At 37.9% G+C, this 17,032-nt stretch overlaps 3 protein-coding genes across 4 annotated transcripts in view; 2 read left to right on the plus strand and 1 right to left on the minus strand.

The window, feature by feature from the left end:
• Positions 1-17,032, minus strand: part of wwc1 (WW and C2 domain containing 1) — an 89,486-nt gene that overhangs the window by 63,083 nt on the left and 9,371 nt on the right. The window contains exons 1-2 of one of the 2 annotated variants that reach the window (XM_079649881.1): positions 6,817-6,905; positions 3,695-4,649 (exon numbers count right to left, since the gene is read on the minus strand). The exons of the other annotated variant lie outside the window; for it this stretch is intronic. Of the exons in view, the coding sequence (XP_079506007.1) occupies positions 3,695-3,813 (119 nt within the window). The 5' untranslated portion in view covers positions 3,814-4,649; positions 6,817-6,905. Of the gene's footprint in view, positions 1-3,694; positions 4,650-6,816; positions 6,906-17,032 lie in introns of those variants that run through there. 2 annotated transcript variants of the gene reach the window in all.
• LOC307018475 (C-C chemokine receptor type 1-like) lies at positions 9,179-10,682 on the plus strand (the record flags this gene model as incomplete). The annotated part of the gene is given in 6 exon segments (XM_079648708.1): positions 9,179-9,314; positions 9,426-9,595; positions 9,967-9,998; positions 10,000-10,222; positions 10,226-10,449; positions 10,451-10,682. Coding segments are annotated over 6 exon segments (1,017 nt in total).
• Positions 10,843-15,960, plus strand: LOC307020692 (C-C chemokine receptor type 5-like). The gene is made up of 3 exons (XM_079652216.1): positions 10,843-11,594; positions 12,908-12,991; positions 13,371-15,960. The coding sequence occupies exons 2-3, from the start codon at positions 12,909-12,911 to the stop codon at positions 14,404-14,406; spliced, it is 1,119 nt and encodes a 372-aa protein (XP_079508342.1). The 5' UTR covers positions 10,843-11,594; position 12,908; the 3' UTR covers positions 14,407-15,960.

Raw genomic sequence — 17,032 nt, forward strand, 5'->3', positions numbered from 1 at the left:
TGCACAGGCAGCATGAGAAAAATAAAGAGCTTTTTGAGCATTGAAAAACACAATTTTGAAACCTGAAACCCCTTGAAAGGCAACCATTGGCTTATTGTGTTTAACTTCTTAGGCAGCAACTGGCTTCCATTTCTTTCACTAGTATGAGGTTTGAATGACTAGAGAATCATTGGCTAATATCCATTTAACTATGGAAAGATAAAGTGCCAAAGACCTGAAATTTGTTTGAGATGCTGTGGGTAATCAATCTCCGTTCGGAAACTTAGTCACATTTATTTGTTTTAAGTTGTTAGGTTTGCATAGTTATGCTGCAGTATTCCTCGACAAAATTAGATCACTATTTGCCGTGCCTTAACTTTTGCTCACTGTTTGTTTCTTGGTTATGTTGTGTTGACAATAAAGTTGATTAATTCTGTTGAAGTGCCATGGAAAGCACAAACAGGAGCTCAGAGATCCTCTAGTCTATGATAATAATTTAAAACTGACCAAAAAAAAAAAAAAACATGATGGATTGCTCATTTCAAGTTTAAAGTCTCTTTAGGAGTATTCTATTTAACGATGCAGTACGAGAAAAGGAAACTAAAGGCTGAGTGGAAGGCAGTAAACAAAATACTGATGGTGATGTTACGTGATTTGTGGTTCATTAGTAGGGCAGGTCATTGGCACGGTGCTTTACTGAGGTCATTTGTGTCGCTATTTAGGTGTTATGAAAACAAATACAACATCAAGCTAGCATTCATAAATCAAAGTAGAAATAAAGACTCCCAATTTGCATGATATTACACAACCACACTTAAAATAACCCAATAGCATCCCAACAGGTACTGACTCATGGGATTTCTAACATGCTCTTTTTTTAATGACATGAGGGTGTCCTGCCATCTGTTTACTCCCTGCCTCCCGTTTCAAGGCTTATGAGACATCACTAAAAGCAGAACACACTGTGAGAAGGGAACACCATGTCTATCATCCCCTAGATGTTCTTGAAGCTTTCAGAATACGCCAAAGGATGACAATCAGCTTCAAGGTTGAATCAGTAATTCAAAAACCTACCTGCAGCTCTGACAGCAGACATCATATTTGCAGGAGTGTTTACTGCTCTTGTTCTCATTAGGATGATCTCTTATTGTGATACAGACTTTTATAACCCTCACTTAAAGCCGTTTCCAGGTTAACTACCAGTAAAGCTCAAGTGATCAAACATTTTTCCTTTCACAACGGTAACTGAAAAAGGCAGCAAGAAGCCCCAGGTGTGTCTCAAAGTGGACATTGTGGGTATACTCGCGTATATTGGTCATATTAAAAAAACGAATCGCCAACTATGGTGGTCAGTGTTTCCCATACAGCGATTCATTTGTGGCGGGCCGCCACAATTAAATATCGTCCGCCACAAATAAATGTCATTTTTTTACTTTCTAAAACTTTTTTTTTTGGTGGTCTAATGGATAGTGAGGTGGTCTGATGATCGGAAGGTCGCGAGTTCAAATCCCGCCTGGAACACCACCACTAGTGTAAATCGCTTTGGAATAAGGCGTCTGCTAAATGCCGTAAATTGTAAATTATATTTTTGGGAGATTAAACCCCACAGATCCTTAACTCCGGTGTGTCTCACACAACTCAACACAGAGCAACAAGAACGTTGTCTGCTACAGTAGCCATGAACTTGCATGTATTTTGTTATTTGAGGGAGGGGGGGGGATGCGTGGGCCACCCGAAATAGAATCAAATTCTGTGGAAACACTGGTGGTAATCAAATAAATAATGTTACTTCTTTAAAAAAAAGTCACAAACATTGTCTGGTTCCACATTCTCAGATGGGATGATATGTTTCTTTGTCGTCCAAATCAGAATACTGAATGACTTTAAGGTCAGTATAAGATTCAGTTGGGCAAAATAAGACATTCAAGGCCGACCTTAAACTGTTGATAATTACAATGGCATTTCTTAAAGACATTTTGCCTGACAAAAGGCCAATGTATCAAAACTTTGCTGCCAAATAAATTGACTGGACATTTAAAAATAAACAAATAAATAACATGTTCAATTGCCTTGTTTTGTTCGACCAACATCTCAGTCCAAATGTCCATAGTCTCAGTATTTAATTGATTGTTAGGCAACACGTTTTTGCATTTGAGGAATGTTGAACATTTTTTGGCATTCTTGCTTGAAAGTCTTTCTAAATAAACATTGATTATAAAAAAGTGAATGATTCATTTGTTGTCTAATTGTTCTACAGCTCTATTTTGAATGCTGAGGCTCTTATGTCGATTATGTTCCCCATCCGTCTCTTATTTTCGTATGTTTTGTATTAAAAGGCTACACCTTTAGAGAGAGACTTACATTTACAATATTCCTCAGAAGAGAAATAACCTAATAAGACACATTGCCTGAAGATGAAATTGCGATGCAGATAAAAGACCTTTATAAAGACTTCAAGACAAATCCTTTGGGATATCTTACAGGAGCTTAAGACATGCTAATAAATACAATTAAAGAGATTTGAGAGAAGACATTAAAGACAACATGAATTACACTGTATGAAAATATTTTGGCGACATTGTTTATGACTTGATTTGTGTACCAAACAACTAGACATAGCGCTGTAACACGTCATAAGGTTTGGTGATGATGGTCATACTAGTTTTAGGTATAAACATGGGTGTCTGGTTTTTAGAAGAGGTCTGATTCAGCATCTTTATCCCAGAGCGGTTGGATGATAGATGGCGTTGGATGCTTTGCAGAGTACATTTTGGCCTATCTTCAGCAACTACTGTATACTAGGCCTTCATGTTTCAGTTACCTTTCTAGCAACACTGCCAAACACTCACTAGATCCAGATGCTCTGATTTTGCTCACATCAACTGAATATTTGGCTAGTTTGGACTTTTGGTTGGACAATATGAGTAACTCTTGATTTGCATTCTTAACATTTGCAGGAGAAAATTGTTACATCATTAATCACATTCAGAGATACATTTTGAAACTAGTGTTAGCTGGAAGCAGGTCCAATATGACCTTTAAAGAAAATTAATGTTCTTCCAATTATGGACATTCTGCTAATGTAAGTAAATGAATGAAAAAAACAGCCTATCCATCCTTGGTAGTAAATATTTATTTGTTTTCCAATTAGCTGTTGATATTTCTTTTGGGAGGGGGCTACAACTTTGTATTTGCCACTGCTGCATTGAATTGTGTTGCATTATATGTAATAATCTATTTACAGTCTATGGTGATAATGCATATTTGCAGGGGTTGTCCATTTCAATGTCCTATTTCCGTATATGAATATCCACAAGTCACATTTGTATTATTTTAACAGGACAGGTGATTTATTTCAATAAGGTGCTTATAGCTTGACCGGCAACAGGTCAAAAGTCACCCATCTTTCCAGTGGTTTTACTACAACACACACACACACACACACACACACACACACACACACACACACACACACACACACACACACACACACACACACACACACACACACACACACACACACACACACACACACACACACACACACACACACACACACACACACACACACACACACACACACACACACACACACACACACACACACACACACACACACACACACACACACACACACACACACACACACACACACACACACACAGACACAGAGACAGAGAGAGAGAGAGAGAGAGAGACACACACACACTCCTACCTGTCTCTGGGGTCGATCCAGCTGGTGCAATGGTTAATGTGGTCAACGTAATAGACTTTGCCATCAAAGTCTCTGGCCTCCTCCCAACCCTCAGGTAGTGGCAACTCCTTCCTTGGCATGTCAGGCGAGTCTCCATGTAATTAACTCCTCTCTACTCAAAATCATAACGAAGGGAAACCATCGCTTTTCTCTGTCATCATCATCAGCAACAGTATCAGCAGTTATTCCCAAAATTCCCGGTTTGATGCAGTTTGGATTAGGCCATCATAATAATAATCCATAATAATCCACAGATTAACAAGAAATCAAACCTAAAAAAAAAGGGGGAGGACTGTTAAAAGAAACTCAAGAGGATAAAAAGTAGTTCCTGCAGGCTGTGCATCAATTCTTATCTGAATCATCCGTAATATAAATAAAAAAGTGACGCTATTTGACGAGTTTTTCCAAGTGCATGTTATTGCAACTTTTCCCAAATAGGGGGGAAAACTTTAAAAGGTGTTTTAGTGATAACTTCTGAAGTTTAACATTATCCACGGTCCACAAAACACCAGCTTGTTTCAACAGAAAGGCAAGAAAGTCCTAAAAACCTCCAGATAAAACAGGAATAATAAAAGGGCTGGTAATGTGTCCAGAGCAGCGGTGTTTCACAGGGAGAACCGTCCCAAAATAATTCCTCTAAAGTCCCCAAACTGGACTCGTTTCTTCTTCTCTCCGACAGGCCACCATGTTTAGCAGCAGTAACCGATGCTAGCCTCGGGGAAACAAACAGAGTAAACACCGCTGAGAGAAGAAAAGTAACAGCTGGATCCACAGTCGTTAAAATCCGGTAAATCCTCCAGAAACTTTGTACGTTATTTTTGTTTAGTTATCCGTTTAGAAGCCGGACAGGAGAGGAGCAGTGGCAGCGGCGGTAAAGTCTTTCCCCGAGTCCCGATGACTTCGGCCGGTTCGACCGCTGTCAAGATACAAACATTCACCACGACTTCCGGTTAATGTTTCAAAAATAAAATATGAAGGAGAGATTTGGTCAGCAAAATAAGACTTCCGGTCATACTTTTCAAATGCAGAATCAGTGATATTAAGTTACTGAGTACATTTAACTCAAGTAGTATTTAAGTATCATGTTTGCGTTAACTTTTGTACTTTTTCTAATAAAAATGTTTAATTGTTTTATCGATTTATAATTGTTTCAATTTCGTTGTTGTGTAGTTTTAGACGGTTTGATGACTTGGTTTCTTTTAGATTCCTATGATATATTTATATCTACAAACGAAAAAAAATCAAATGAAATAGTGTGTTTTATACCAGTAGCCCACTTGCCTTCAAGGATTCGTGGATTAATAAACTTTCAAGGCAACACTGCCCTCTGCAGGTCAAAATGTAGAACTGCTTAATGGATCAACTTCATATTCAATAAAGTATCACTTCAGTTCAGTTTTACAGGATGCATTTCTCCAGTTGATTTAGCTGAAATAAAATAAAAAGAATATCCTGACAGCAGTTTAGCCTCAACACTTTGAATATGACACATTAATTTATAGGTATGAAAAGCACATGTTTGTAAGGCATAATGTAGTTTAAGTGTTCAGCAATTCAAAAAATATTGATTACATAAATGCTAAGATTAATTAACATTGACAATATTAACACAAAAAGTATAACTCATTACACACAGTTCAACTGATACGAAAAACGTACCTACTTTAAAAATAAATTAGTCCTTCCTTTATTTTGTATGAATATCTTTGTGAAAACCAGCAGTTTATCATTGAGAAGTATTGATTGTTTTCACCAGCTTCCATATCATGTGACTTAACTACTCCAAAGCAATGCATAATTATATTACTACACTGAACCTGATGGATTCGAGACATTTCCAAATATTTAAACTTAAAAATGACAGAAATTAAATATTGAAATAAGCAAATAAATGATTGGACTCTAGATGGAGCAATTCACCTCTTTGTCTTCGCATGACTTTAAAAGAGACAGTGAGGCTTTTACTGACTCTCAGAAAAACGATGGGATCTGTCAGGTCAACACTTTTTATACATAAGCTTATCTGATGTTGTCTTGAAAGCCTGCTCTCACAACTGTCTTTTTTAATTGGTTATATACAGGGCCGGCCCTAGACTTTTGGGGGCCCTAAGTGAGCTTTGGCTTGGGGGCCCCCCTCACTCTAGCGCGTTCTCACTACACACAACACGAAACCAACTTTTGTCTTATGATGTTAGCATAAGCACACATATTGTATAAATAAGCATGTATAAACACCGTGGACCTAACCTACTCTAGAGGGGTCCTCACCTCCTCTAGGAGGGTCCGGGGTAATGCTCCCCCAGGAAGATTTTTTTTTTAAATATTGAAGTTAAAAGCATCAATCTGGTGCACTTTGAGAGCAAAATTAAGAGATCTATGGATACATCTCTCAACACCCATATGAAGCAGAACTGTAAACAGATTTTTCTGTATGGATATTTTACAAATCACACATTTCATAACTGTTTTTCATTTATTCTCTCTGGCTGTCCATCTCATAATGTTCACATAGAAACTAGCTGTCAATAGGAATATCATTGAGAAGAATTATAATTTCTTGCAAAAATCTGTCAGAAAAAGAGGTTGCACATTTAAATTCAGGTGTTGTTATGGCAATGTCAGTGGCCAAACAGCCACTTTTACTGCTGCAAATACGTTCAAACATGCTTTTGACACGTAAAGCAGTGGCAACTATGCCACCATTTCAGCTGACTTTTTCTCAGAAATACTGTCACATAACATCCATATATTTCAGTGCTAGGTTGATGCTTAGCTAAGCTAACTATGAAACACTTTAACTGACAGGACTCCGGATCAACTGTGTACTGTAAGATAGCTTCTAGCTTCATGTCGAACAGTAAGTCAACATTTCCCAGAGAGCTTTCTTTGAAATTACCAGGTAACGCTAAAAAACATTACATTTAGATTGTATGACAAAGTGTTTATTTAATATATCTGGCTAGCTATAGCTACTTGCTAACGGTTAAGCTTACCCCCGCGATTAAAAGTAACTTCAACGTAGCTGTAATTTATGCTTTGCTTACATGTTCGCATAACTTGGAAGTTTACTGAAATTTACATACTTTGTTTACCTGGCTCAAGTGGTGGCTCTGGGATTGTTCTGTGAACCACCACATGAGAATAGGCTAGTTGCAAAAGATGGCGTCTATCAACTTCCGGCGGCTGGGTGTGAGCCTGAGTACTTCCGGTCTTCGGTGTGGAGTTGTTTGGGGAGTTAGCGATATACATACGATAGAGAGAGAGAGAGAGAGAGAGAGAGAGAGAGAGAGAGAGAGAGAGAGAGGGGGAGAGAGAGAGAGAGAGAGATAGATAGATAGATAGATAGATAGATAGATAGATAAATAGATAGAGAGAGAGAGAGAGAGAGAGTGAGAGAGATAGATAGATAGATAGATAGATAGATAGATAGATAGATAGATAGATAAATAGATAGAGAGAGAGAGAGAGAGAGAGAGAGATAGATAGATATATATATAGTTACTGATAGATAGCATAGATTGGAACAGTCTACAGCTAAAATTGAAATTGAGCAATTTTATTTCTCTGAATGTTTTTAAAGCACGTCTAATTGAAATGCTTTCTGAAACTATGGGTATTTGTAAATGTTGATAAGTATGTAAATATGTTGTATGATATCCTCTGTTGTTTGTTTTTATGTTGTTTTATGTTTCATGTGGAACTTAAATTGCTGCTCGTCTCCCTTGTAAAAGAGATCTATGATCTCAAGGGACCAATCTGAATAAATAAAGGTTTGAAATGAAATGAAACATTAGTGTACCACACGTCTCTACCACTTTAGTTTGACCATCTCTGTTATTAAGTCATAGAATACTAAATAAATAAGTAATTAGATATCTTTCCGTTACTGCGCTCAGAAAGAATGATAAGAATAAGAATAATGCGTATTGAACTGGTTTCATTCATTAGTGAGTTTATTTAAGGTAATTAGTTAGAGGCCCTATTTTATCAGTATGTCTGGACTGCACAGCAGTTACAATGGTTAAACTACATTAGAGCAGAATTGTCCCCATTTTGTCTTTAATAGTTATTAACATTAGATATTTAAATGAGAAATGGACCGCAAAACAAAAAATGTCCCTGGTTTTCATTTTTAAAATCAAGTCACCGAATGCAAGTAGTCGCCTTAGCTTATTTTGTTATGAGATGTGAATTACTGTTCAATTTAATTGATGTAATAATAGTTTGGTTTCTTTTACATTAAAAACAAGTTACAAATTTCGAAAGACGTATTGTGTTTTTTTCCGGGGGGAGGCCCTTGATCCAGTTTAGAGCAATAGCCCCTCCAAATGTCTGTGCACGTCCCTGCTGTCAGCCAATAAGACAGATGTTTATTTCCATTCAACTCTCTGGTTGGTCTGGTGTCTTGCCTCTGTTGCATTCACTGAACACGGGAAATTACAATCCTGTCGTCCTCTCTTGTGTCATGATGAGGTTCAGTTAAAGCACGGTTAATGTATTATATTATTGACTCAATAATATAATACATGCCTTTGAGAGTAGGCAATCTAGGCATATTAACATAATTAATCAAACAACATTTATAGGTGGTGTGTGGACCTCACATAGGGGGGTCCGGGGGCAAGCTCCTCCGGGAAGATTTATTTTTAAATATTGATAAAATGCATCAATCTGGTGCACTTTGAGAGCAAAATGAAGAGATCTATGGATACATCTCTCAACACCCATATGAAACAGAACTGTAAACAGATTCACTTTTTCTTTATGGATATTTTACAAATGACCCTTTTAAACTTTTTTTACTGTCATATAGTATTTCGTACCTGTTTTTCCTTTATTCTCTTATTTTTTATAACTATAATGATCATATAAACGTGTGCCTTGGAAATAATTGTTTACATTAATGGTGACCAAAACGTTTGAGACCCACTGAGATAACACTGAGAGAGTCCTTTAGTTCACTGAGTCTCTCAGTCTGACAGGAGAGGACTCTCCTCCACTTTGTTGTTGAAAAAACTCCTTATATCCGTTAGCGTAGCTCGCTAGCACCAAAAGCTAACAACAACGATCTCCGGTACCGGTGCGCTCTCTCTCGCTTGCACACGCACATAAAATGGCTCGTTTCACACACACAGAGCTGAGCTTTAATGAAACACAGAGACCCAGACGTAATAGTACTGTACTGTATCATATTATTTTCGAATCAATAATTTTTCAAATTATTATTTCTTTTTTTTTTCTTTTTTTTTAATAACCATTTTTCCTCCTGGTCTCTCGCGCCCCCCACTTTAGTAACAACTGGTATAGAGTAACTACTTATATCTACTCAAGTACTGTCTGTAGGCCTACTTAAGTAAACTTTTCAAAAACTTGTGCCGTCCCTGGCCAACTTGAAAAAAAAACAAAGTAATCTGCGTATGTTCTTTACCTCCTCACACAAGCAGTATGAATATATCAGAGTATGAGTCATTTCCGTACTTGGACTATGATTACAATGACACCTGTGATCAGGATAGCGGTCCAGAGTTGCCCAATGGAACCACAATATTGCACATGCTGTACTACATGCTGTTTTTTCTATGTATGCTGTATGTTCAAATAAGAATCTTACAGATAAATGAAAACAGTATCTCCTTTAACACATTGTGAGAAAAACTTTAATATGGATAAATCATCTGAATTGATTTCACAGGCAACCCCACTATTTTCTGGGTTCTTGTCCGGTACATAAAGTTGAAGAGTATGACGGACGTATGCCTGCTCAACCTGGCACTGTCTGACCTCATACTGGCTGCATCCCTGCCCCTCTTGGTCAACTATCAGAACCTCGCAACCTGCAAACTGCAGGTTGCAGTTTCTAAAATCATTTAGAATACAAAACCATAACAAGTCCATTATAATTCAAGATTGAAACTCAGTGGGTTTGGGTACTTATTAGTTCAGAAAGCAGAATATATTAACATGTCTTTGACCAATTATCTATAAAAAACACGTCCTTCTACAAGTGCCGTGTCGAAGGGTTTAAGGGTAAAGTGGAGTAAAGTAAATAATGATTCTGCAACTGTACCTGTCTCCCTACAGTTCTAGTTTTTTTTATAATGCAGATGTTTTCTATGGTAACGAACAACAGCTGTCAGCTGTGCGAGACACCTGCTGTGTAATGTATGAATAACCTCATTGAGGCCAGGTTAACCGGATTCTGATGTTCCTTCCCCCTCTGCTTCTTGGAACAGGTGGGCTTCTACAGTGGAAATCTGTTTGTGACTAATGAGTGTGGACCGCTGCTTGGCTATTGTCCATGCTGTTGCAGCCATGCGAGCGCACACACTTCGCTATGGAATCATAGCCAGCATCACTATCTGGATCATTTCAGTCATCATGGCAACCCCTGGGTTGAGATTTGCCGCCTTGGAGATAGATCCAGAAAACAACAGCTCAGTGTGCCAGCCATTCTACCCACATGAGAGTCAGCATTTGTGGAAGATGCTGTGAAACTTCAGCGAAAACACAGTGGGGCTATTTTTGGGCCTCCCCGTCATGATTTTCTGCTATGTGAAAATACTTGTTGTGCTGTCCAAGTCCAGGAACTCCAAAAAGGACAGAGCTATAAAGCTAATATTCACAATACTTTGCGTGTTTGTCATTTGCTGGGTCCCCTACAATGTTGTGGTTCTTCTTAAAACTCTACAGCTGTTCCTCGAAACCCTAAAAAACCCGCCAGGCTGAAAAAGCCGTCAACTCTGCAATGAGCTATGCTGAAATCATTGCAGTGTGTCACTGCTATGTGAATCCAATCATCTATGCATTTGTAGGGGAGAAGTTTAGGAAGTCCCTGCGTAATGCGCCGACTAGGTACTTCTGCTGGAGGCAGCTGAGCAGAGGGACTCTTAGTCACAGAGACACCACCGAGAAAGAGACGTCCAACACGCCTGTACAATCTGATTATTAAGAATGCTACAAACACATTGTTACAAAGACAGTGCAGTGTGTGTGTGTGTGTGTGTGTGTGTGTGTGTGTGTGTGTGTGTGTGTGTGTGTGTGTGTGTGTGTGTGTGTGTGTGTGTGTGTGTGTGTGTGTGTGTGTGTGTGTGTGTGTGTGTATTTGGAAAGTGTAAAAAACATAATGAAACATGTATGGAAATCTTGAAATTCAATGTACAGTATATTAGTCTTTGTCAAATTCCGTTGTTTTGTAAACTAAGACAAAATAAAATGTGCTTGCTTATTTATTTTTATAATAAGTGAGAACAAAATAATTCTGAGATGTGTGTGTTATGTCAAAAAAGTGCATCTTGACACAGCATTGCACCACTTTAAATCTATTGGTGGCATTTCCTTCTTGGTAGATTGTAAGTACTTTCCAAGAAGTGTGCAGAGCAGAATCCCTTAACTCATTTAAAAACCACTGACTCATTTAAAAATGGTGCATATTTGTTTTTAAATCTGTAAAAAGCATCTCACTCGCTTTAGATATTAGTTATATGCTCCGGTTTGCATTGCATCTTTTAAAGCTTGCATTTGTCGACTATGGGTTATGGTTATCGACACACAATGTGTGATATTACAAGCATGATGCAAGGTTTGAAAGCATTTACCAGGAAGCTACAAACCACTGAACATTTGCATGCAAATATATCACTCTTCTAGGAAAGCCTGCACGCAAGCCCACCTGGTTTGGTTAAAAGATGGAAGTGATGTTTAACGGGGTTGCACACCACAAAGAGATGTGAAACAAAAGGTTTGCACACAGTGCTTTCTAAGCTTGCTTACATATCTGATCATTTATGTGATCCGGCCGTCCACCTCAGCATCTTTGATCTAGAATAAAACACCACTCTCAGCTATCTTAATAACATCACTGGTAGGTACATTTGTATTTCATTGTTTAAATGCACATGCTTTATGATAAGAACATGTACATATCTTTGTTGGAAATAAGCTTAACATGTATTGAAATGAATTGATTAACTCTGACCCTACTTGACTCCAGCTGTGAGTCATTAGAAATGACCTCATACTATAAGTCCAGCCAAGAGTTTCAGTTGTGATTATGAGGTTATATAGAACATAAATGTCAAGTATTTTAATTCAGCTGATTGGGACATGGTGCTATACTTTTTCCTTATGGATTTTTAAAACTACATTTTGTTTATTTGTTTACTTTTAAGTATTTTAATTCATTATAAATACAGTCTGAGAGCGTTACCTCACTAAATGTATGTCTTGTTGTTCCATCTATTGTAACCCCACTAACTAGCATGGCCATATATGTTGCATCGATGCTCATATATCTGTGTGGTTTGGTTTTTGTCGGCCTCACAAAAAATACTTTAAAATATTTTTAAATCTGACCGAACAACTGTGTTTGTGCAAAAACTCTGTAAATACATGTTCAGGTCTGTATCAGGAAAGTGATGGATAGTTAAAGGCTGTAGCAACGAGAGAAGTTGGTGGTTTGCTTTTTAAAAATAGTGAGCTAGCTTCCCTGAAATCTGTAGGTCACACATCTCATAGCTTTGAGTTGAACAGACAAAGGCTTCAATCTCTGACTCCTTTTCAGTGGTTGCTGGGTAAACTAATAAAGTACAGTGTTCTGGAAGGCAAACAACTATCAATTGAACCTACCATCCATTAAGGGCTTTAAAAACCTAATCTAAATGTTACAAGAAAGTGATATAATGATCAAATGTTTCAAATGCTAGGCTTAGGTAAGGAGATAAGAATGATGACCTTTTTGTTTAATTAGATTTAAGTCTAACATTGTAAAAAGAAAATACAAAGAGGAGTTAGTGCTTTGGTGTGTTTCTAAAGTAAAGGAAGGGCGCAATTCCTCCTGGATATTATTTTTTAAACAAATGGGTTTACTCGCACAAATGTAAACTGTCTGTACATTCCAATGAGTAGTCAAGGGGAAGGAAATAATCTTCTAAAATAAACAAGTTCAATACAAAATTCCAAAGGTTTAGTTTTAGGGAACGACTTAAGAAGCCCTGTACTTAAACAAAAAAGGGAGTTGTAAAACAAAAAAGAGATCATTAAAAAATCAAATCTGCACTGTAGCAAAGCAAAATTCATCTTTATAAATGTTGTATAAAGACAAAAAAACTGGACTGATACAGGGTGTGGGTTTTTATTCCTCACAAATGACGACGACGTCATGGTTTTGTTTTTCAGGATGTGGGCCATGGCCACAGCTGTCCCTACTATCGCTCGTTTCATTGGAATAAGTGAACATTCATATGTAGAAGACAATCCAAAGTAAGATTTAACCTATTGCCTAAACACATGCGTTTATATGCTCTTTATTTTTGCAGTTGTGTCAGTCTGTGCCTCCCTTGCTTTCACTGTGTAACTGTACTCCAGGCCACATAGAGGAATTTTGATTATCAGCAGCTGGATTATTCAGTTTCTATCCAGCATGTCATTCCTCACTAATTTAGTAACTTTTTTACTGACAGTTTCTCAAATTCGGTTGCAAGAACACAACATCATTATCCTGTAGATTAGTTTAGTATTGTACTGCCCACAGCTGCAGAGTTTTTTTAAGCAAAATGTTTGTAGATTGAATAAGCTGAAATAATGGCATCTCCTCATCATTAATATTTCCTTACTTTCTTTGTCCACTGTTTCTCACCAGCTCTACTCCAGGACATGAGTATGATGAGTATAATGAGACGTTCTTCGTTGGTGGGGGCCCGTGTGTGTATCAGCCACACGGGGCCAGTTTTCTTCCCGCCCTCTATGCAATCTTCTTCCTCACGGGCCTTCTGGGTAACTGTCTGGTCATCTGGGTCTTAACACGTGGGGTTCGCCTCCGCAGTATGACGGACGTGTGTCTCTTAAACTTGGCTGTAGCTGACCTTCTCTTGGTGTGCACCCTTCCCTTCCTAGCCCACCAAGCCCGGGACCAGTGGCGCTTTGGGGATGCCATGTGCAAAGTGGTCCTGGGTATTTATCACATAGTTTTTTACTGTGGGATCTTCTTCATCAGTCTAATGAGCATCGACCGCTACTTGGCTATCGTACACGCTGTTTACACTATGAGAGCCCGGACAAGGTCCTTTGGAATGATCGCAGCAGCTGTTACATGGGTGGTTGGATTTATGGCTTCTTTCCCTGACCTGATCTTTCTCCAACAACAGCCAGGTCCTAATGCAACTAAGGACTGCTACCCCGTCTTTTCCAACTCTCACTGGAGGATCTTCAGCCTTTTTAAAATGAACATATTGGGTCTATTTGTCCCACTTCTCATCATGGGCTTCTGCTACTCACAGATTGTCTGGAGGCTGCTGAACAGCCAGTCATCCAAGAAACAGTCCATCCGTTTAGTTCTCATAGTGGTAGTTGTTTTCTTCATCTGCTGGGTCCCCTACAACATTGCATCCCTCTTCAAAGCACTGGAGCTATTGCACATAATTTCTGACTGCCAAAGCAGCAAAGCCATCAGATTGGCGTTACAGGTCACTGAGGCCATTGCCTACTCTCATAGCTGCCTTAACCCCATCCTGTATGTGTTTGTTGGGGAGAAGTTCAGGAGGCACCTGTTTAGGTTGATAAACAGGGCTCCCTGCAGACTGTGTAAAATGGTCAAGATCTGCATTCCTCAGGACAGAATTACCGGATCAGTGTACTCACAGACCACCAGCCTGGACGAGAGGAGCACTGCTGTCTAATGTCTGTTCCTGTTATGGCTATCTCCATCCCTGGTCATCTCTACAGTGAGGAACTGTATTGCAAAGTCAAAACTAGGTAATTCTCAACTTTTATATTGTATTTTAGAACTTCGCTTCACTCATAATTAGGTTTAGGTTAATGAAGGGTATGTTTTGGAGTGGGAGTTAAGTTAGACAGTGATGTATTTTTAAGAATACAGTGGAGTGTATGTTATTCTGTTAGAGACACATACATGATTTTATGGGTTTAGGATGTTGTATTGAAGTCACATGCATGTAAATACATTATATATTTTTAAATGTTATCACATAAATATAACGAGTTGTACTGTTAATACGGTGTTTGGATTGGAACAGAATGTATCAGAACAATTTCCGTTATTTTTCTCAATGAAATTGTGTTTAATCCGACTGAGTCAAAACCTGTAAACGTCAGCATATAAACCCTGGTAACCTCAATTAATCTTCAGCTACCAATTTAACAGACGCAATGCAACAAGTCAAAGATAAAGTCAGATACCGATCATTCCTTTCATTCATTAGCGGAAACACCATTAAGTCTGCTTTGGTTTTGTGTATGAAGTTATTGCACGGCAAAAGGTCCCCGGTGCAGCGGGAAACCTTAGTAATACAAGTTTCATTGCATATGCAGCAGCAGATCTGCACCAAACATCGAACTAGAGGAAACCACAACTTGAAAAAGGAGGAAGTATAAGTGGTCGGTTTAACACTAGCAGTCCCTGTGCACAAAAGCGCATTATCACTGTAAATTCGTTTTAAAGCATACATTTCTAGTGAAATTATTCAGCATTCCACAAAAATAAAACATTATACTAAAAACGACTGTACCCTGTATTCTGTCATGCAGACTGAAAGCATCACATTCAATCAATACAGTTTAAGACGTTCATTAGACTCACGGAAAATACAAGATATAAAGGTTCCTTTCACCTTTTGAGCTTGTTCCTCAATATGTATATACATTTTATGTTAGTATTCAATATGTCTATTTTTTGGGCAGTTTCGTTTGCTGACAGTTTCATTTGTAAAAATAGATGGTGGTATCTTAAGTGATTCATTATTTGCTATACTTTGCTACTTATTTATCTAAATAGTTATCACCGCAATAAACCATATTTATCTTTGTCTTAAATGTACAATATCAATTTCATATTATGTTCTTGTATATATCATATTCTATTTACATGTATATAATGTATATTACTATTTCTTATTTGTATTTGATTATATATGTTGCATCGTTGAAGGAGCTTGGGTCATAATATTTGCATTGCCATTTCTACACTGTAGCTTACTGTAGCACTAGTGTTTTGCAGTTGCTAGCAGCTTATTGGGATTTTATGCTAGATAGACAGGCATTGTTTTGATATAATAAATTAAGCATTATTGTTAGTTAGGCATGTCAGCCTGCAGCCCCACTTCTTGTCTCTCTCTAACTCATTGCAGATGGCTGCACTAAAGAAAAAGGCACCGAGAGGAAACCAGTTGTAAGATGTTTAAAAGTTCATTAAACATAATATATGCTTAAATGTATTTCAAAGAAGTTGTGTTGAGTTGTGTTGGAGTTTGTGTTATTCTACAATTTGACACCAAGATTTTCTGATTTTACTGCAAATGTACGTATATTGGTTCCAAATATCGGTTATCGGTCTCCTTGATTACTAATAATCGGTATTGGCCTTGAAAAAGCCATATCGGTCGATCCCTAGTATGATTACACATCTGCATTTTCATATGCCCTGTTCTCTTTTGATATAAGTGAAAATCAATAAAGAAAGGTGAAATAAATTGGCCCCGACAGATGGGACGATGCTCTGACATCATCACCCTTGCAAATTTGTCATATGCAAAAAACTATATGTTAAAACGTTTTTCGTTCTTAATATAGACTATGTTTAGGGTCGATATGTGTTGACTTTACTTTAAAACAGCAGGTCTCTGAGCAATTTGAAGGTTGGATATTTGTAAAACATTTTTGTGTGTACATTAATCATTTAAGATGTGAATTAATTCCAATTTATTTGTAGTATTTTCTATTTTTATTGTTTCATTTGGTGGCATCAATGTGTGCATTTGATACAGATAATGGAGCAGTTGCTTTAGGGCCTCACCCTTAAGGTCAAATCATGAGATCTTTGAGATCTTCGACAGAGTTTATCCCAGACAAGTCCCCAAAAATGTTACCGGTCTCAGGATTGGGATCCGAGTACGGCTGAGAACAATGACAAGAAGTCACACACGTTAGGATATCGTATCTTTTTGTATGTTCCCCAGGCATATTAGCTTAAAAGTATTACTTAAATGCCAAATAGCAAATATCAAACTAACTGAAACAGTCAAATCTAATTTAAAATAAATAAACTTAAAGGGGACCTATTATGCAAAATGCACTTGTTAATGTATTTTATACATAAATATGTGTCCCCGGTGTGTCAGGGAACTCACAAAGTGTCAGAAAACAAAACCCTCTCTCTTTTGTGCTAACAAGCAGAACCAGAATGTTCGCTCCTATTACGTCATTGACGACATCCGGCCGACGTGACACGGCCCAACCGTAGACTGTATATATAAATTGACGTAGGGTCCGTGACGTCACCCATAGGAT

The sequence above is a fragment of the Notothenia rossii genome (genome assembly GCF_949606895.1).
Source record: "Notothenia rossii genome assembly, chromosome: 9".
Classification (NCBI taxonomy): Eukaryota; Metazoa; Chordata; class Actinopteri; order Perciformes; family Nototheniidae; genus Notothenia; species Notothenia rossii.